Genomic DNA, 22,844 nt, shown 5'->3' on the forward strand with positions numbered 1-22,844 from the left:
GCGCCAACTATCAAAATCCATTAATTTTATTTTTAAATGTTCAAAATCAGCTAAAATGGTAGCATAAACCGTTAACATGCCAATGTTAGCATGCTAATGTTAGCATGATAACGTAGGAAAAGTTAACGCACTTCTAAGATGGCACCAATTATCAAAAGCCCTCATATTTAGGTTAAAATAGATTAAATGAGCTAAAATGATAGCATGCTAACATTAGTGTGAGAAGATAGGAAAAGTTAGCGTACTTCTAAGATGGCGCCAAGTATCAAAATCCATTAATTTCAGGTTTAAATGATCAAAATGAGCTAAAATTGTAGCATAAATCATTAGCATGCCAATGTTAGCATTTTAATGTTAGCATGATAGCTTAAGAAAAGTTAACGTACTTCTAAAATGGCGCCAACTATCAAAATCCATTAATTTTAGGTTTAAATGATCAAAATGAGCTAAAATGGTAGCATGCTAACATTAGTGTGAGGACATAGGAAAAGTTAGCGTATTTCCAAGATGGCGCCAAGTATCAAAATCCATACATTTTTTGTTTAAATGAGCTAAAATGGTAGCATAAACCGTAAACATGCTAATGTTAGCATGATAATGTAAGTAAATTTAGCATACTTTAAAGATGGCGCCAAGTGTCAAAATCCATAAAATTTTGGTTTAAATGATCAAAATGCGCTAAAATGGTAGCATATACAATAAGCATGCTAATGTTAGCATGATAACATAGGAAAAAAGTTAGTGTACTTCTAAGATGGTGCCAAGTATCAAAATCCATTAACTTTTTGTTTAAATGAGCTAAAATGGTAGCATAAACCGTAAACATGCTAATGTTAGCATGATAACGTAAGTAAATTTAGTATACTTTAAAGATGGCGCCAAGTATCAAAATCCATTAATTTCAGGTTTAAATGATCAAAATGAGCTAAAATGGTAGCATAAACCATTAGCATGTCAATGTTAACATGATAACATAGGAAAAGTTAGCGTACCTCTAAGATGGCGCCAAGTATCAAAACCCATTAATTTTAGGTTTAAATGATCAAAATGAGCAAAAATTGTAGCATAAATCATTAGCATTCCAATGTTAGCATTTTAATGTTAGCATGATAGCTTAGGAAAAGTTAACGTACTTCTAAAATGGCGCCAACTATCAAAATCCATGAATTTTAGGTTTAAATGATCAAAATTAGCTAAAATGGTAGCATGCTAACATTAGTGTGAGGACATAGGAAAAGTTAGCGTATTTCCAAGATGGTGCCAAGTATCAAAATCCATACATTTTTTGTTTAAATAAGCTAAAATGGTAGCATAAACCGTAAACATGCTAATGTTAGCATGATAATGTAAGTAAATTTAGCATACTTTAAAGATGGCGCCAAGTGTCAAAAGCCATAAAATTTTGTTTTAAATGATCAAAATGCGCTAAAATGGTAGCATTTACAATAAGCATGCTAATGTTAGCATGATAACATAGGAAAAAAGTTAGCGTACTTCTAAGATGGCGCCAATTATCAATATCCATTAACTTTTTGTTTAAATGAGCTAAAATGGTAGCATAAACCGTAAACATGCTAATGTTAGCATGATAATGTAAGTAAATTTAGCATACTTTTAAGATGGCGCCAAATGTCAAAATCTATAAATTTTTGGTTTAAATTATCAAAATGAGCTAAAATGGTAGTATATACAATAAGCATGCTAATGTTAGCATTATAACATAGGAAAAAGTTAGCGTACTTCTAAGATGGCGCAATGTATCAAAGTCCATTAATTTTTTGTTTAAATGAGCTAAAATGGTAGCATAAACTGTAAACATGCTAATGTTAGCATGATAACGTAAGTAAATTTAGCATACTTTAAAGATGGCGCCAAGTGTCAAAATCCATAAAATTTTGGTTTAAATGATCAAAATGCGCTAAAATGGTAGCATATACAATAAGCATGCTAATGTTAGCATGATAACATAATAAAAAGTTAGCGTACCTCTAAGACGGCGCCAAGTATCAAAATCCATTAATTTCAGGTTTAAATGATCAAAATGAGCTAAAATGGTAGCATAAACCGTTATCATGACAATGTTAGCATGCTAAAGTTAGCATGATAACGTAGGAAAAGTTAGCGTACTTCTAAGATGGCGCCAAGTATCAAAATCCATACATTTACAGTTTAAATGATCAAAATGAGCTAAAATGGTAGCATATAAAATAAGCATGCTAATGTTAGCATGATAACATAGGAAAAGTTAGCGTACCTCTTAGATGGAGCCAAGTATCAAAACCCATTAATTTTAGGCTTAAATTATCAAAATGAGCTAAAATGGTAGCATAAATCATTAGCATGCCAATGTTAGCATTTTAATGTTAGCATGATAGCTTAGGAAAAGTTAACGTACTTCTAAAATGGCGCCAACTGTCAAAATCCATTAATTGTAGGTTTAAATGATCAAAATGAGCTAAAATGGTAGCATGCTAACATTAGTGTGAGGACATAGGAAAAGTTATCGTATTTCTAAGATGGCGCCAAGTATCAAAATCGATTAATTTTTTGTTTAAATGAGCTAAAATGGTAGCATAAACCGTAAACATGCTAATGTTTGCATGATAATGTCAGTAAATTTAGCATACTTTTAAGATGGCGCCAAGTGTCAAAATCTATACATTTCTGGTTTAAATGATCAAAATGAGCTAAAATGGTAGTATATACAATAAGCATGCTAATTTTAGCATGATAACATAGGAAAAAGTTAGCGTACTTCTAAGATGGCGCCAAGTATCAAAAGCCATTAATTTCTTGTTTAAATGAGCTAAAATGGTAGCGTAAACCGTAAACATGCTAATGTTAGCATGATAACGTAAGTAAATTTAGCATACTTTAAAGATGGCGCCAAGTGTCAAAATCCATAAAATTTTGGTTTAAATGATCAAAATGCGCTAAAATGGTAGCATATACAATAAGCATGCTAATGTTAGCATGATAACATAATAAAAAGTTAGCGTACCTCTAAGATGGCGGCAAGTATCAAAATCCATTAATTTCAGGTTTAAATGATCAAAATGAGCTAAAATGTTAGCATGCTAACATTAGTGTGAGGACATAGGAAAAGTTATCGTATTTCTAAGATGGTGCCAAGTATCAAAATCGATTAATTTTTTGTTTAAATGAGCTAAAATGGTAGCATAAACCGTAAACATGCTAATGTTCGCATGATAATGTAAGTATATTTAGCATACTTTTAAGATGGCGCCAAGTGTCAAAATCTATACATTTTTGGTTTAAATGATCAAAATGAGTTAAAATGGTAGCATATACAATAAGCATGCTAATGTTAGCATGATAACATAATAAAAAGTTAGCGTACCTCTAAGATGGCGGCAAGTATCAAAATCCATTAATTTCAGGTTTAAATGATGATAATAAGCTAAAATGGTAGCATGCTAACATTAGTGTGAGGACATAGGAAAAGTTATCGTATTTCTAAGATGGTGCCAAGTATCAAAATCGATTAATTTTTTGTTTAAATGAGCTAAAATGGTAGCATAAACCGTAAACATGCTAATGTTTGCATGATAATGTAAGTAAATTTAGCATACTTTTAAGATGGCGCCAAGTGTCAAAATCTATACATTTCTGGTTTAAATGATCAAAATGAGCTAAAATGGTAGTATATACAATAAGCATGCTAATTTTAGCATGATAACATGGGAAAAAGTTAGCGTACTTCTAAGATGGCGCCAAGTATCAAAATCCATTAATTTCAGGTTTAAATGATCAAAATGAACTAAAATGGTAGCATAAACCGTTAACATGACAATGTTAGCATGGTAATGTTAGCATGATAACGTAGGAAAAGTTACCGTACTTCTAAGATGGCGCCAACTATCAAAATCCCTCATATTTAGGTTAAAATAGATTAAATGAGCTAAAATGATAGCATGCTAACATTAGTGTAAGAGATAGGAAAAGTTAGCGTACTTCTAAGATGGCGCCAAGTGTCAAAATCCTTAAATTTTTGGTTTAAATGATCAAAATTAGCTAAAATGGTAGCATAAACCATTAGCATGCCAATGTTAGCATGATAGCGTAGGAGAAGTTAGTGTACTTCTAAGATGGCGCCAAGTATCAAAATCCATAAATTTTTCGTTTAAATGATCAAAATGAGCTAAAATGGTAGCATATGAAATAAGCATGCTAATGTTAGCATGATAACATAGGAAAAGTTAGCGTACCTCTAAGATGGCGCCAAGTATCAAAACCCATTAATTTTAGGCTTAAATTATCAAAATGAGCTAAAATGGTAGCATAAATCATTAGCATGCCAATGTTAGCATTTTAATGTTAGCATGATAGCTTAGGAAAAGTTAACGTACTTCTAAAATGGCGCCAACTATCAAAATCCATTAATTGTAGGTTTAAATGATCAAAATGAGCTAAAATGGTAGCATGCTAACATTAGTGTGAGGACATAGGAAAAGTTAGCGTACTTCTAAGATGGCGCCAAGTATCAAAATCCATACATTTTTTGTTTAAATGTGCTAAAATGGTAGCATAAACCGTAAACATGCTAATGTTAGCATGATAATGTAAGGAAATTTAGCATATTTTTAAGATGGCGCCAAGTGTCAAAATCCATAAATTTTTGGTTGAAATGATCAAAATGAGCTAAAATGGTAGTATAAACCGTGAACATGACAATGTTAGCATGATAGCGTAGGAAAAGTTAACGTACTTCTAAGATGGCGCCAACTATCAAAATCCCTCATATTTAGGTTAAAATAGATTAAATGAGCTAAAATTATAGCATGCTAACATTAGCATGATAACATAGGAAAAATTTAGCATACTTTTAAGATGGCGCCAAGTGTCAAAATCTGTTAATTTTAAAAATGAGATCAAATGCTAGCATAAAACATTATCATGCCAACATTAGCATGCTAAATTAGGAGACGTTAGCATTGCGCTAAGTGTCAAAATCCATGAATTTTAGGTTTAAATGAATACAGTTAGCAGAAAGTATGCTAATGTTAGCACGTGAGCAGATAAGAGGAAATAGCAGCAGTTGTCTAATGTCTGATATATTTTGCTATTTTCACATAAAATAGCTCAACCTTTCAAATGCTAACAGTTAGCATGCTAGCTTGTCCTGACGACTGTTCCAATCTGTAGGAAACTGTGGAGGCTGAAAGACTGAAGAACATTCTAGTCATATTAGCTGTGTGTGTGTGTGTGTGTGTGTGTGTGTGTGTGTGTGTGTGTGTGTGTGTGTGTGTGTGTGTGTGTGTGTGTGTGTGTGTGTGTGTGTGTGTGTTTCCAGGTGTGGTGGCCGTGCTCTTCTGTGGTATCACTCAGGCTCACTACACCTTTAACAACCTGTCCCCTGACTCCACCAGGCGCACCAAACAGGTAACTACACTTCCTGTTGACCATGGCGGCCATCTTGTAGACCAGACTACACGCGTCACATGACCTAAGTAACCACACTTCCTGTTGAGCATGGCGGCCATCTTGTAGACCAGACCACACTTGTTAAATTATCTAAGTAACTACACTTCCTGTTGACCATGGCGGCCATCTTGTAGACCAGACTACACGCGTCACATGACCTAAGTAACCACACTTCCTGTTGAGCATGGCGGCCATCTTGTAGACCAGACCACACTTGTTACATTATCTAAGTAACTACACTTCCTGTTGACCATGGCGGCCATCTTGTAGACCAGACCACACTTGTTACATTATCTAAGTAACTACACTTCCTGTTGACCATGGCGGCCATCTTGTAGACCAGACTACACGCGTCACATGACCTAAGTAACCACACTTCCTGTTGACCATGGCGGCCATCTTGTAGACCAGACTACACGCGTCACATGACCTAAGTAACCACACTTCCTGTTGACCATGGCGGCCATCTTGTAGACCAGACCACACTTGTTACATTATCTAAGTAACTACACTTCCTGTTGACCATGGCGGCCATCTTGTAGACCAGACCACACTTGTTACATTATCTAAGTAACTACACTTCCTGTTGACCATGGCGGCCATCTTGTAGACCAGACTACACGCGTCACATGACCTAAGTAACCACACTTCCTGTTGACCATGGCGGCCATCTTGTAGACCAGACTACACGCGTCACATGACCTAAGTAACCACACTTCCTGTTGACCATGGCGGCCATCTTGTAGACTAGACCAAACGCATCACATGACCTAAGTAACCACACTTCCTGTTGACCATGGCGGCCATCTTGTAGACTAGACCAAACGCGTCACATGACCTAAGTAACCACACTTCCTGTTGACCATGGCGGCCATCTTGTAGACCAGACCACACTTGTTACATTATCTAAGTAACTACACTTCCTGTTGACCATGGCGGCCATCTTGTAGACCAGACTACACGCGTCACATGACCTAAGTAACCACACTTCCTGTTGAGCATGGCGGCCATCTTGTAGACCAGACTACACGCGTCACATGACCTAAGTAACCACACTTCCTGTTGACCATGGCGGCCATCTTGTAGACTAGACCACACTTGTTACATTATCTAAGTAACTACACTTCCTGTTGACCATGGCGGTCATCTTGTAGACCAGACCACACTTGTTACATTATCTAAGTAACTACACTTCCTGTTGACCATGGCGGCCATCTTGTAGACCAGACCACACTTGTTACATTATCTAAGTAACTACACTTCCTGTTGACCATGGCGGCCATCTTGTAGACCAGACCACACTTGTTACATTATCTAAGTAACCACACTTCCTGTTGACCATGGGGGCCAACTTATAGACTAGACCAAACGCGTCACATGACCTTAGTTACCACACTTCTTGTTGAGCATGGCGGCCATCTTGTAGACCAGACTACACGCGTCACATGACCTAAGTAACCACACTTCCTGTTGAGCATGGCGGCCATCTTGTAGACTAGACCAAACGTGTCACATGACCTAAGTAACCACACTTCCTGTTGACCATGGCGGCCATCTTGTAGACTAGACCAAACGCGTCACATGACCTAAGTAACCACACTTCCTGTTGAGCATGGCGGCCATCTTATAGACTAGACCAAACGCGTCACATCACCTAAGTAACTACACTTCCTGTTGACCATGGCGGCCATCTTGTAGACTAGACCAAACGTGTCACATGACCTAAGTAACCACACTTCCTGTTGACCATGGCGGCCATCTTGTAGACTAAACCAGAAGTGTCACATGACCTAAGTAACCACACTTCCTGTTGACCATGGCGGCCATCTTGTAGACTAGACCAAACGCGTCACATGACCTAAGTAACCACACTTCCTGTTGACCATGGCGGCCATCTTGTAGACTAGACCAAACGCGTCACATGACTTAAGTAACCACACTTCCTGTTGAGCATGGCGGCCATCTTATAGACTAGACCAAACGCGTCACATCACCTAAGTAACCACACTTCCTGTTGACCATGGCGGCCATCTTGTAGACCAGACTACACGTGTCACATGACCTAAGTAACCACACTTCCTGTTGACCATGGCGGCCATCTTGTAGACCAGACCACACTTGTTACATTATCTAAGTAACTACACTTCCTGTTGACCATGGCGGCCATCTTGTAGACCAGACCACACTTGTTACATTATCTAAGTAACTACACTTCCTGTTGACCATGGCGGCCATCTTGTAGACCAGACTACACGCGTCACATGACCTAAGTAACTACACTTCCTGTTGACCATGGCGGCCATCTTGTAGACCAGACCACACTTGTTACATTATCTAAGTAACTACACTTCCTGTTGACCATGGCGGCCATCTTGTAGACCAGACTACACGCGTCACATGACCTAAGTAACCACACTTCCTGTTGACCATGGCGGCCATCTTGTAGACCAGACTACACGCGTCACATGACCTAAGTAACCACACTTCCTGTTGACCATGGCGGCCATCTTGTAGACCAGACTACACGCGTCACATGACCTAAGTAACCACACTTCCTGTTGACCATGGCGGCCATCTTGTAGACCAGACCACACTTGTTACATTATCTAAGTAACTACACTTCCTGTTGACCATGGCGGCCATCTTGTAGACCAGACTACACGCGTCACATGACCTAAGTAACCACACTTCCTGTTGACCATGGCGGCCATCTTGTAGACCAGACCACACTTGTTACATTATCTAAGTAACTACACTTCCTGTTGACCATGGCGGCCATCTTGTAGACCAGACCACACTTGTTACATTATCTAAGTAACTACACTTCCTGTTGACCATGGCGGCCATCTTGTAGACCAGACTACACGCGTCACATGACCTAAGTAACTACACTTCCTGTTGACCATGGCGGCCATCTTGTAGACCAGACCACACTTGTTACATTATCTAAGTAACTACACTTCCTGTTGACCATGGCGGCCATCTTGTAGACCAGACTACACGCGTCACATGACCTAAGTAACCACACTTCCTGTTGACCATGGCGGCCATCTTGTAGACCAGACCACACTTGTTACATTATCTAAGTAACTACACTTCCTGTTGACCATGGCGGCCATCTTGTAGACCAGACTACACGCGTCACATGACCTAAGTAACCACACTTCCTGTTGACCATGGCGGCCATCTTGTAGACCAGACCACACTTGTTACATTATCTAAGTAACTACACTTCCTGTTGACCATGGCGGCCATCTTGTAGACCAGACTACACGCGTCACATGACCTAAGTAACCACACTTCCTGTTGACCATGGCGGCCATCTTGTAGACCAGACTACACGCGTCACATGACCTAAGTAACCACACTTCCTGTTGACCATGGCGGCCATCTTGTAGACTAGACCAAACGCGTCACATGACCTAAGTAACCACACTTCCTGTTGACCATGGCGGCCATCTTGTAGACTAGACCAAACGCGTCACATGACCTAAGTAACCACACTTCCTGTTGACCATGGCGGCCATCTTGTAGACCAGACCACACTTGTTACATTATCTAAGTAACTACACTTCCTGTTGACCATGGCGGCCATCTTGTAGACCAGACTACACGCGTCACATGACCTAAGTAACCACACTTCCTGTTGAGCATGGCGGCCATCTTGTAGACCAGACTACACGCGTCACATGACCTAAGTAACCACACTTCCTGTTGACCATGGCGGCCATCTTGTAGACCAGACCACACTTGTTACATTATCTAAGTAACTACACTTCCTGTTGACCATGGCGGCCATCTTGTAGACCAGACCACACTTGTTACATTATCTAAGTAACTACACTTCCTGTTGACCATGGCGGCCATCTTGTAGACCAGACCACACTTGTTACATTATCTAAGTAACTACACTTCCTGTTGACCATGGCGGCCATCTTGTAGACCAGACTACACGCGTCACATGACCTAAGTAACCACACTTCCTGTTGACCATGGCGGCCATCTTGTAGACTAGACCAAACGCGTCACATGACCTAAGTAACCACACTTCCTGTTGACCATGGCGGCCATCTTGTAGACCAGACCACACTTGTTACATTATCTAAGTAACTACACTTCCTGTTGACCATGGCGGCCATCTTGTAGACCAGACTACACGTGTCACATGACCTAAGTAACCACACTTCCTGTTGAGCATGGCGGCCATCTTGTAGACCAGACTACACGCGTCACATGACCTAAGTAACCACACTTCCTGTTGACCATGGCGGCCATCTTGTAGACTAGACCACACTTGTTACATTATCTAAGTAACTACACTTCCTGTTGACCATGGCGGTCATCTTGTAGACCAGACCACACTTGTTACATTATCTAAGTAACTACACTTCCTGTTGACCATGGCGGCCATCTTGTAGACCAGACCACACTTGTTACATTATCTAAGTAACTACACTTCCTGTTGACCATGGCGGCCATCTTGTAGACCAGACCACACTTGTTACATTATCTAAGTAACCACACTTCCTGTTGACCATGGGGGCCAACTTATAGACTAGACCAAACGCGTCACATGACCTTAGTTACCACACTTCTTGTTGAGCATGGCGGCCATCTTGTAGACCAGACTACACGCGTCACATGACCTAAGTAACCACACTTCCTGTTGAGCATGGCGGCCATCTTGTAGACTAGACCAAACGTGTCACATGACCTAAGTAACCACACTTCCTGTTGACCATGGCGGCCATCTTGTAGACTAGACCAAACGCGTCACATGACCTAAGTAACCACACTTCCTGTTGAGCATGGCGGCCATCTTATAGACTAGACCAAACGCGTCACATCACCTAAGTAACTACACTTCCTGTTGACCATGGCGGCCATCTTGTAGACTAGACCAAACGTGTCACATGACCTAAGTAACCACACTTCCTGTTGACCATGGCGGCCATCTTGTAGACTAAACCAGAAGTGTCACATGACCTAAGTAACCACACTTCCTGTTGACCATGGCGGCCATCTTGTAGACTAGACCAAACGCGTCACATGACCTAAGTAACCACACTTCCTGTTGACCATGGCGGCCATCTTGTAGACTAGACCAAACGCGTCACATGACTTAAGTAACCACACTTCCTGTTGAGCATGGCGGCCATCTTATAGACTAGACCAAACGCGTCACATCACCTAAGTAACCACACTTCCTGTTGACCATGGCGGCCATCTTGTAGACTAGACCAAACGTGTCACATGACCTAAGTAACCACACTTCGTGTTGACCATGGCGGCCATCTTGTAGACTAAACCAGACGCGTCACATGACCTTAGTAACTACACCTTCTGTTGACCCTGGCGGCCATCTTGTAGACCAGACCACACTTGTTACATTACCTAAGTAACCACACTTCCTGTTGACCATGGCGGCCATCTTGTAGACTAGACCAAACGCGTCACATGACCTTAGTAACCACACTTCCTGTTGACCATGGCGGCCATCTTGTAGACTAGACCAAACATGTAACATGACCTAAGTAACCACACTTCCTGTTGACCCTGGCGGCCATCTTGTAGACCAGACCACACGTGTGTCGGACTCCCTATAGACCTTGTAGACTAGACGAAACATGTCACATGACCTAAGTGATGTCACATGACTGTTGTCATGGCCACAACATTAGGTACACCTGCACTTCTATAATATTGATGTTATTTATGAACATTGATTGTTCACTGTACCCCAAAAGGGAATAAGCGGTAGAAAATGGATGGATTATTCATTGTGAAGTAAACCATTGACTCAGTGCTGTATTGTTAACATTTTATATTTCATCAAAACATTTATTTTATAATGTACAACATATGAATTATATTCATATGATATTTTTGTTTTAACATGATATAAATTGGCAAGTTCTGTATGAATAAATAATCATGTATTCATTATTTGATTGAGACTATTATTATTATATTTTATGGAACATTATAAAAAAAAATTATATAGTAAGACAAGTACAATATATTATAATCCAATTAATATACTTTTCATACTATATGAAAAATATTTAGAATGTTACATAAAATATAATATTAATATTAATGATAATTAAATTATTAGATAATTATTATTAATATTATAATATATATTATATTATATTTAGATCATTATTATTAATTTCATTTTATGTAACATAAATAATATATGGTACGGCAAGAACAGTATTGATTAAACAAGTTAATCTTGTATTATAATAAATAAATTCATTAATAAATGTATACCATAGTGTATGTGATATTATCAACATACGTGTATATACAGTATGCTAAGTGCAATATCAATTAAACAAATCACCTATTTATTTAACCAATTAAGCATTAATTATATTGAATAAAACACTTTCAGTTATTGTAGCATACACAACATTTTATTTAAATTCATGTATTTTATTTGAACAATAAAATATTGTATGTATATACTGTGTAAGTCTTTATATAAAGAGACTATATATGTATGTATATATGTATGTATTTATGCATAATATGACAAGTACAGTTCTGTGTTAATCAAAATGTTCTATCTAAATTCGATTTGTTATTATGATTATTGTAAAAGTCTCTCTTCGTGAGCCCGTAGACAGTTTGAATACAGTCTTTTTATTTTCATTTAACAGTCTGGATTGCTTTTCAGCAGTCTTTTCCAGGCGTGTTGCTGCGTGTGCGTGTGTGTCTCTCTCTCTCTCTCTCTCTCTCTCTCTCTATCAAACTCCCAACTCCAACCTCGTGTCTCGTGCCGGCTGCTGCTAATAAAGGCGACAGGTGATTAGATAACAAGGCCCACCTGGGCCATCTACTCACCTGTTGCTGTCTTCGAGGCCGGTCCCTGCACACCCCGTTCCGCGGCAGGCCCGCAGGCCACGCCCCCTCCACAATTATATAAATATGTAACATAAATATTTGTATATAACTTAGTAGTTATGATCATAATTGACCATAGTGTATTAGTGATAAATAATACATTATTAATATTGTATAATATCGATGTACTATTTTGTTTATTTTTTTTATTTTTTTCCGATGTACTATTAAGAACATATGTACTGTATGTACAGTAACCAAGGCAAATACAGAATTAGTTAACCAATGATTGATTGTTGTAATAACATAATTATAATCTATAAATTAATGATAGTTCATGTATTTATTATTTTAATTAAATATACAATGTTTATATGTATTTATGTATGATATGACAAGTACAGGTCTGTATTAATCAAAATGTTCTATCTAAATTCGATTTGTTATTATGATTATATATAATGTAACATAAATATTTGTATATAACTTAGTAGTTATGATCATAATTGACCATAGTGAATTAGTTATGAATAATACATTTATTTATACATTAAATATGATGATTGAATGATTAATATTGTATAATATTGATGTACTATTATGAACATATGTACTGTATATACAGCACACAAGGCAAATACAGAATTAGTTAACCAATGATTGATTGTTATAATATTTAACTATATAATATTTAACTATACTCTATAAATGAATGATGGTTCATGTATTTATTATATTAATTAAATAGTCAATGTTTATGAACTGTCATGACTTGGTCCTGGGGTTTAGTTTTTCTAGAAGGCAACGGAAAGTTGGCTCGGGCGAGACGGGAATGTGAGAACATATTTATTTAATTTTATCAAAAAAAAGTACAAACGAAAAGCGCGCACAGTAGCGGAGAAACAACTTGGCTATGAAAACAAATACTTGCACAAAGGCAGAAACTATGAACAACAACAAAAACCACTAACTGTGGCATTAATAAACAAAACTTACTTGGCATGGACAAAAGGAGCAGCGTGAACGATGGACATGAAAAAAGTGTCAGAAATGTGCAGAGCATAAATGTGGGGTGTCACCAGAAAGACAAACTGAAAACAATTAACTTAAATACTACAGACATGATTAACGAAAACAGGTGCGTGACTCAAAACGTGAAACAGGTGCGTGACGTGACAGGTGAAAACTAATGGGTTGCTATGGTGGCAAACAAGAGTGCACAATGAGTCCAAACGTGGAACAGGTGAAACTAATGGGTAATCATGGAAACAAGACAAGGGAGTGAAAAGCCAGAAACTAAAGAGTCCAATAACTAAACAAAACATGACTAAAACAAAACATGATTACACAGACATGACATGAACAGTATTAATTGACCTATTGATAATATAAGATAGGCTCAAGCACCCCCCGCGACCCCAAAAGGGACAAGCAGTAGAAAATGGATGGATGGATAATTAAGATCACAATGATTATTATCAGTGTTTATTATTAGAACAACAATGGCATGTTTTTATTGATTGATTGTATTGTTTGTGTGTGTACCTAATGTATTGTCCGTCAGCTGTTTGAGCTTCTCCACTTCCTGGCTGAGAACTTCATCTTCTCCTACATGGGCCTGGCTCTCTTCACCTTCCAGAAGCACGTCTTCAGCCCCCTCTTCATCGCGGGAGCGTCCGTATCCTTTCCCCCCCCCCGCCCCCCTCTCCTCGACACGCTTTCGCCGCCGGCGTCTTAACTCCAACGCCGCTCAGGTGGCCATCTTCATCGGGCGGGCGCTCAACATCTACCCTCTGTCCTTCCTGCTCAACCTGGGCCGCAGACACAAGATCTCAGGCAACCTGCAGCACATGATGATGTTTGCGGGTAAGCTCCGCCTCCTCCTCCTCCTCCGCCACCGCCGCTGTTTCATTGCCTTTGACTCGCTGCTCGCAGGCCTGCGCGGCGCCATGGCCTTCGCCCTGGCCATCCGGGACACGGCCACCTACGCCCGGCAGATGATCTTCACCACCACGCTGCTCATCGTCTTCTTCACCGTCTGGGTCTTTGGAGGCGGGACCACGCCCATGTTGTCATGGCTGCACATCAGGTGACCTTTTCTTGGCCTAAAGACCTTCATTAATGCTATGGGGGGCATGAGAAAGTCAACACAACCAATGTTGTAATGGCACTAAACTGCTGGCTCGGCATTATAACAATGATTTATAAAGTGTGCATATATATATATATATATATATATATATATATATATATATATATATATATATATATATATATGTATATATGTATGAATTTAATACTTAGCTACTCCACATCATATTAATATTATTGGAGAATTGCAGCACGGTGGCAGAGGGGTTAGTGCATCTGCCTCACAATACGAAGGTCCTGAGTAGTCTTGGGTTCAATCCCAGGCTCGGGATCTTTCTGTGTGGAGTTTGCATGTTCTCCCCGTGACTGCGTGGGTTCCCTCCGGGTACTCCGGCTTCCTCCCACTTCCAAAGACATGCACCTGGGGATAGGTTGATTGGCAACACTAAATTGGCCCTAGTGTGTGAATGTGAGTGTGAATGTTGTCTGTCTATCTGTGTTGGCCCTGCGATGAGGTGGCGACTTGTCCAGGGTGTACCCCGCCTTCCGCCCGATTGTAGCTGAGATAGGCTCCAGCGCCCCCCGCGACCCCAAAGGGAATAAGCGGTAGAAAATGGATGGATGGATGTATAGTTTTAGCCTGTACAGTTATCCCTCTTTTCTTCCTGTTAATTGGTTCCATTCCTGCCAGTGGTGAATACATGACAGCAAAGTAGGACTTATTAATAATAAATGTATTTAAAAAGATGTTTTAACATCATAAAAGGCACCTCTGGACATGAAGTAATACCCACATAGTCATATTTACACTCCTTTAATTCAACATAATAATGCTGCCTGAAGCTGAGCCAATCAGTGACCCCGATACTGAACAGTGTGCTCTGATTGGTTTGCTCTCATTTAATGGCCAACATTACTGCAGTATTCATAATTTTAGTTTGTTTAGACATGTTTAGGCTTGGAAATGCTCAATTTTGACCTTGTAATATACTTTAAAACAATAAAATAAAATAAAAATATACAGTATTATATATACATCCATCCATCCATCCATCCATTTTCTACCGCTTATTCCCTTTGGGGTCGCGGGGGGCGCTGGAGCCTATCTCAGCTACAATCGGGCGGAAGGCGGTGTACACCCTGGACAAGTCGCTACCTCATCGCAGGGCCAACACAGATAGACAGACAACATTCACACTCACATCCACACACTAGGGCCAATTTAGTGTTGCCAATCAACTTATCCCCAGGTGCATGTCTTTGGAGGTGGGAGGAAGCCGGAGTACCCGGAGGGAACCCACGCAGTCACGGGGAGGACATGCAAACTCCACACAGAAAGATCCCGAGCCCGGGATTGAACCCAAGACTACTCAGGACCTTCGTATTGTGAGGCAGATGCACTAACCCCTCTGCCACCGTGAAGCCCTATATATACATTTATTTATATATATATATACATATATATATGTAGACTATATATATACATATATATATATATATATATATATACACACACACAAACACATACACAATGTATATATACATTCATATATACACATACATATATACACATAACACACATATATATATATTATTTATATAAATAAATATATAGATACATACATACATATTTACATACACATATACTCATATAGATATACACCTATATACATACATACATCTATGTATATATATATATATATACATATATACATAAATATATACATACACATATATACATACATCTATATATATGTATGTAATTTTGCCACCGTCTAATATATATATATATATATATATATATATATATATATATATATATATATATATATATATATATATATATATATATATTATAAGTATGTATATATACAAACCCTGTTTCTATATGAGTTGGGAAATTGTGTTAGATGTAAATATAAACGGAATACAATGATTTACAAATCCTTTTCATCCCATATTCAGTTGAATATGCTACAAAGACAACATATTTAATGTTCAAACTCATAAACTTTATTTTATTTGGCAAATAATAATTAACTTAGAATTTCATGGCTGCAACACGTGCCAAAGTAGTTGGGAAAGGGCATGTTCACCACTGTGTTACATCACCTTTCCTTTTAACAACACTCAGTAAACGTTTGGGAACTGAGGAGACACATTTTTGAAGTGGAATTCTTTCCCATTCTTGCTTGATGTACAGCTTAAGTTGTTCAACAGTCCGGGGGTCTCCGTTGTGCTACTTTAGGCTTCATAATGCGCCACACATTTTCAAAGGGAGACAGGTCTGGACTACACGCAGGCCAGTCTAGTACCCGCACTCTTTTACTATGAAGCCACGTTGATGTAACACGTGGCTTGGCATTGTCTTGCTGAAATAAGCAGGGGCGTCCATGGTAACGTTGCTTGGATGGCAACATATGTTGCTTCAAAACCTGTATGTACCTTTCAGCATTAATGGCGCCTTCACAGATGTGTAAGTTACCCATGTCTTGGGCACTAATACACCCCCATACCATCACACATGCTGGCTTTTACACTTTGCACCTAGAACAATCCGGATGGTTCTTTTCCTCTTTGGTCCGGAGGACACGACGTCCACAGTTTCCAAAAACAATTTGAAATGTGGACTCGTCAGACCACAGAACACTTTTCCACTTTGTATCAGTCCATCTTAGATGAGCTCAGGCCCAGCAAAGCCGACGGCGTTTCTGGGTGTTGTTGATAAACGGTCTTCGCCTTGCATAGGAGAGTTTTAACTTGCACTTACAGATGTAGCGACCAACTGTAGTTACTGACAGTGGGTTTCTGAAGTGTTCCTGAGCCCATGTGGTGATATCCTTTACACACTGATGTTGCTTGTTGATGCAGTACAGCCTGAGGGATGGAAGGTCACGGGCTTAGCTGCTTACGTGCAGTGATTTCTCCAGATTCTCTGAACCCTTTGATGATATTACGGAGCGTAGATGGTGAAATCCCTAAATTCCTTGCAATAGCTGCTTGAGAAAGGTTTTTCTTAAAATGTTCAACAATTTGCTCACGCATTTGTTGACAAAGTGGTGACCCTCGCCCCATCCTTGTTTGTGAATGACTGAGCATTTCATGGAATCTACTTTTATACCCAATCATGGCACCCACCTGTTCCCAATTAGCCTGTTCACCTGTGGGATGTTCCAAATAAGTGTTTGATGAGCATTCCTCAACTTTATCAGTATTTATTGCCACCTTTCCCAACTTCTTTGTCACGTGTTGCTGGCATCAAATTCTAAAGTTAATGATTATTTGCAAAAAAAAGTTTTTTTTATCAGTTTGAACATCAAATATGTTGTCTTTGTAGCGTATTCAACTGAATATGGGTTGAAAATGATTTGCAAATCATTGTATTCCATTTATATTTACATCTAACACAATTTCCCTACTCATATAGAAATGGGATTTGTATATATATATATATATATATATATATATATATATCAGTGACGTGCGGTGAGGTTGATGGCTGGTGAGGCACTGACTTCATCACAGTCAGATTTACAAACATATGAACCCTAAAGAGTATCTTATTCACCATTTGATTGGCAGCAGTTAACGGGTTATGTTTAAAAGCTCATACCAGCATTCTTCCCTGCTTGGCACTCAGCATCAAGGTTTGGAATTGATTGATTGATTGATTGATTGAGACTTTTATTAGTAGGTTGCACAGTGAAGTACATATTCCGTACAATTGACCACTAAATGGTAACACCCCAATACGTTTTTCAACTTGTTTAAGTCGGGGTCCACTGATTGATGATTGATACAGATATATACTATCTTCATAATACTGTCATCACACAAGATAATCATCAGGGTGTATACATTGAATTATTTACATTATTTACAATCCGGGGTGTGGAGGGCGGGTTAGGTTTGGTTGTTATCATCAGTCATCAACAATTGAGAACAGAGAAATGGATATTGAAACAGTGTAGGTCTGACTTGGTAGGATATGTACAGCAAGTAGTGGATAGAGAGAGAGAGAGAGAGAGAGAGAGAGAGAGAGAGAGAGAGAGAGAGAGAGAGAGAGAGAGAGAGAGAGAGAGATCAGAAGGTATAAGAAAAATATCTGCATTTGATTATTTACATTTGATTATTAACAACAATCCGGGGAGGGTGTTAGTTTAGGGTTGAAGTTGCCTGGAGGTGTGCTTTTATTGCGGTTTTGAAGGAGGATAGAGATGCACTTTCTTTTATACCCGTTGGGAGTGCATTCCACATTGATGTGGCATAGAAAGAGAATGAGTTAAGACCTTTGTTAGATCGGAATCTGGATTTAACGTGGTTAGTAGAGCTCCCCCTGGTGTTGTGGTTATGGCGGTCATTTACGTTAAGGAAGTAGTTTGACATAAATGACCGCCATAATTGTGGGTTAAATCACCAAAAATGATTCCTAGGCGTGGCACCGCTGCTGCCCACTGCTTCCCTCACCTCCCAGGGGGTGATCAAGGGGATGGGTCAAATGCAGAGGACAAATTTCACCACACCTAGTGTGTGTGTGACAATCATTGGTACTTTAACTTAACTTTAACTTTACACATATAAACTGTAGAACACAAAAAAGCACATTTAATAAAAAAAACTTTATTATGGTCTTACCTTTACTTATAAATGAAGTCCATGCGCTGCTCCTTTTGAACAAAAGCATCGATAACTTGATACAGAAGTCTTCCTTATCTTTCTTCAGTTTTAAAAGTCTCTCTGTCTCGATGGAGATCTTCCTTTAATTATTACCTCCGGCTTCGATTGAAAGTCCAGTTTTGAAAACTGTTCTGCCCTCACTATATGTGTTGAGGTTATACAGCTTGGCAGACAGCTAACAACCAATCCAGGACGTTCTTATAAAGTTCCAAAACAGATGAATCCATTTAGGCTCTTTATTGTTGTTGATCTTGCTTTGTCTTGCACTGGACTTTTATTAATTTTTTTGTAAAACTGAAATACACACAATGACAAATGTATAAGCTATGTGATTCAATCAACACACTGAAATGCAATACTGTCACATGGGGGTCGCAGCTTGCTGCGGGGTTGTTCTTCCAACGCAAGAACGGCTCCGGACGACAGCGTAAAGGTAGGAAGTGATTTATTTCTCATAAAAAACAGAAAACAAGCAAAAGAAAAGTGTGCCGAACGCACGGGAAGCTAAGGCTAAACTTAGCACAGGCAAAAGACAGGGAACTCAAAAACTCACGTGACCATTGCATGGAGCAAACACAACGAAAGCAGAATGAGTGACAAACAAAGGTAGGCTTAAATAGCGTCTCTGATGAGCAACAGGTGCGCGTGCAAGGCAGGTGAAAATCAAGAAACCATGGTGACGAAACAAACTCACAGGTGCACGAGTAACAACAAAAGGAGTCCAAAACTAACCAAACATAACTAAACAAAACATGATCCGGACCACGGATCATGACAGAAACCCCTCCTCAAGGACAGATCCTAGATGTCCATATAGAAAACACACACAAAAAAAACAAGCAGGGTCAAAAGTCACGGGAGGGCGGAGGGAGGACTTGGTGGTGGGTCGTCAGGCCAAGTGTCCCCGAATCCATCGAGGCAAACTCAAGTGGCGGCGGCGAGTGGAACGCCGCTGCAGCAGGCGAGTCGGGCGCCCAGGGAATGGCCACATTCGTGGCCGACTGGGAGGTGGGCGCACTTGGCGAGGCGGACGACCAGGGAGCGGCCACATCCGTGGCCGACTGGGAGGTGGGCGCCGTCATGGCAGGCTTGGACGCAGCAGCAGACGAGTCAGGCGTGGACGCAGCAGCAGACGAGTCAGGCGTGGACGCAGGTGCGGGCACAGGCGGCGAAGCTTGGCGTGGTGCGGGCACAGGCGGCGAAGCTTGGCGTGGTGCGGGCACAGGCGGCGAAGCTTGGCGTGGTGCGGGCACAGGCGGCGAAGCTTGGCGTGGTGCGGGCACAGGCGGCGAAGCCTGGCGTGGTGCGGGCACAGGCGGCGAAGCTCGGCGTGGTGCGGGCACGGGCGGCGAAGCTCGGCGTGGTGCGGGCACGGGCGGCGAAGCTCGGCGGGGTGCGGGCACGGGCGGCAAAGCTTGGCGTGGTGCGGGCACGGGCGGCGAAGCTTTGCGTGGTGCGGGCACGGGCGGCGAAGCTTGGCGTGGTGCGGGCACGGGCGGAAAAGCTTGGCGTGGTGCGGGCACGGGCGGAAAAGCGTGGCGTGGTGCGGGCACGGGCGGAAAAGCTTGGCATGGTGCAGGTACAGGAGCTAGCCGGGGTGCAGGAACTGGAGCAGGTGCTAGCCGAGGAGCAGGAACTGGTGCTAGCCGGGGTGCAGGAACAGGTGTCAGCCGAGGTGCAGGAACTGGAGCAGGTGCTAGCCGAGGTGCAGGAACTGGAGCTAGCCGAGGTGCAGGAACTGGAGCTAGCCGAGGTGCAGGAACTGGAGCAGGTGCTAGCCGAGGTGCAGGAACTGGAGCAGGTGCTAGCCGAGGTGCAGGAACTGGAGCTAGCCGAGGTGCAGGAACTGGAGCTAGCCGAGGTGCAGGAACTGGAGCTAGCCGAGGTGCAGGAACTGGAGCAGGTGCTAGCCGAGGTGCAGGAACTGGAGCAGGTGCTAGCCGAGGTGCAGGAACTGGAGCAGGTGCTAGCCGAGGTGCAGGAACTGGAGCAGGTGCTTGCCGAGGAACAGGAACTGGAGCAGGTGCTAGCCGAGGAACAGGTACTGGAGCAGGTGCTAGCCGAGGAACTGGAGCAGGTGCTAGCCGAGGAACAGGAACTGGAGCAGGTGCTAGCCGAGGAACAGGAACTGGAGATGGTGGCGTTTGCAGGCCCACCGGAGATGATGGTGGCGTCTGCAAGCCCACCGGAGATGATGGTGGCGTCTGCAAGCCCACCGGAGATGATGGTGGCGTCTGCAAGCCCACCCGGGCTGAGGTTAGCCATGAGCATGGCGGAGGTGGACTAGCTGGGGGTTGCGGCTTGACATGCCGACGGATTGGTGGTGGAGGACGAGCTGGAGGTTGCGGCTTGGCAGGTCGAAAAACTGGTGGTGGCGGCCGGGATGGAGGTTACTGCCTGGCTGGGCGCAGCTGAGCAGCCCCACCAGCACAGCTCCCGGCCCCAGCCCCCCCCTCAAGGGGCGGATACCAGACGCGCTCCTTGCGGTCTGGAACAGTCTTTAAGGGGGGGGGGGTGGCAGGAGGTTAGGAGGGGGGCAGAATTCTCCCCTTTAAATTGTCCAAAATGTCTTTTTTCCTCCCCCACCTGATATTGTGTGGGAGGACAGAGGGAAAAAGTCCTTGACGTGGGCGGGGATAGAGTCCTTAGGGGCGGAGTCAGAGTCACTGGGGGCGGAGGTGATTGAAGTTGACTAAATCTAGCTTTCAACAAAATGTCCTGATAATACTTTATTTTAAAAATAAAGTCTGTAGGAGGTGGCTGACAACGGCTGACAGAAGGCAAAAAAAAAAATTCCTGATCCGTGACTTCCTCTGAAGACGCCGGCGGAGTGATGTCATCTCCGCGCGCCGGTTTAGTGACGTAAACAGAAGTGGGCGGAGTGACGTCATCCAAAGTGGATGGAGTGACGTTGTTGGAGTTCATTTGGCTTGCAGCCCAATCTAAAAATTGTTTGGCAAAATGTTGAATTGGATTACCAAAGGATCTTGCCCCAAGTGGAGGAGTTCAAGTACCTCGGAGTCTTGTTCACGAGTGGGGGAAGAGTGGATCGTGTGATCGACAGGCGGATCGGTGCGGCGTCTTCAGTAATGCGGACACTGTATCGATCCGTTGTGGTGAAGAAGGAGCTGAGCCGGAAGGCAAAGCTCTCGATTTACCGGTCGATCTACGTTCCCATCCTCACCTATGGTCATGAGCTTTGGGTCATGACCGAAAGGACAAGATCACGGGTACAAGCGGCCGAAATGAGTTTCCTCCGCCGAGTGGCGGGGCTCTCCCTTAGAGATAGGGTGAGAAGCTCTGCCATCCGGGAGGAGCTCAAAGTAAAGCCGCTGCTCCTCCACATCGAGAGGAGCCAGATGAGGTGGTTCGGGCATCTGGTCAGGATGCCACCCGAACGCCTCCCTAGGAAGGTGTTTCGGGCACGTCCGACCAGTAGGAGGCCACGGGGAAGACCCAGGACACGCTGGGAAGACTATGTCTCCCGGCTGGCCTGGGAACGCCTCGGGATCCCCCGGGAGGAGCTGGACGAAGTGGCTGGGGAGAGGGAAGTCTGGGCTTCCCTGCTTAAGCTGCTTCCCCCGCGACCCGACCTCGGATAAGCGGAAGAAGATGGATGGATGGATGGATGGATGGATTGATTACCAAAATTCGGCGGCGAGGAATACTGGTCTGATTGAGGAATGTTGCTGTCCGGAGGAGGAGTTTGGGGGAGCGACGCATTTTGGCGGCGGAACGAAGTCTTTTTGGCTGGCTTCCGTCCTCGCTGGCGCGTC

General features: G+C 42.0%; 1 protein-coding gene across 1 annotated transcript in view; it reads left to right on the forward strand.

Annotated features, from left to right (window-relative positions):
- slc9a7 (solute carrier family 9 member 7) overlaps positions 1–22,844 on the forward strand; it is a 118,818-nt gene that overhangs the window by 50,734 nt on the left and 45,240 nt on the right. Inside the window, exons 9-12 of the mRNA XM_061977557.2 lie at positions 5,315–5,403; positions 13,865–13,978; positions 14,055–14,166; positions 14,236–14,389. Coding sequence (XP_061833541.2) covers positions 5,315–5,403; positions 13,865–13,978; positions 14,055–14,166; positions 14,236–14,389 — 469 coding nt within the window. The remainder of the gene's footprint in view (positions 1–5,314; positions 5,404–13,864; positions 13,979–14,054; positions 14,167–14,235; positions 14,390–22,844) is intronic.

The sequence above is a fragment of the Nerophis lumbriciformis genome, linkage group LG18 (assembly GCF_033978685.3).
Source record: "Nerophis lumbriciformis linkage group LG18, RoL_Nlum_v2.1, whole genome shotgun sequence".
In the NCBI taxonomy this organism is placed as follows: Eukaryota; Metazoa; Chordata; class Actinopteri; order Syngnathiformes; family Syngnathidae; genus Nerophis; species Nerophis lumbriciformis.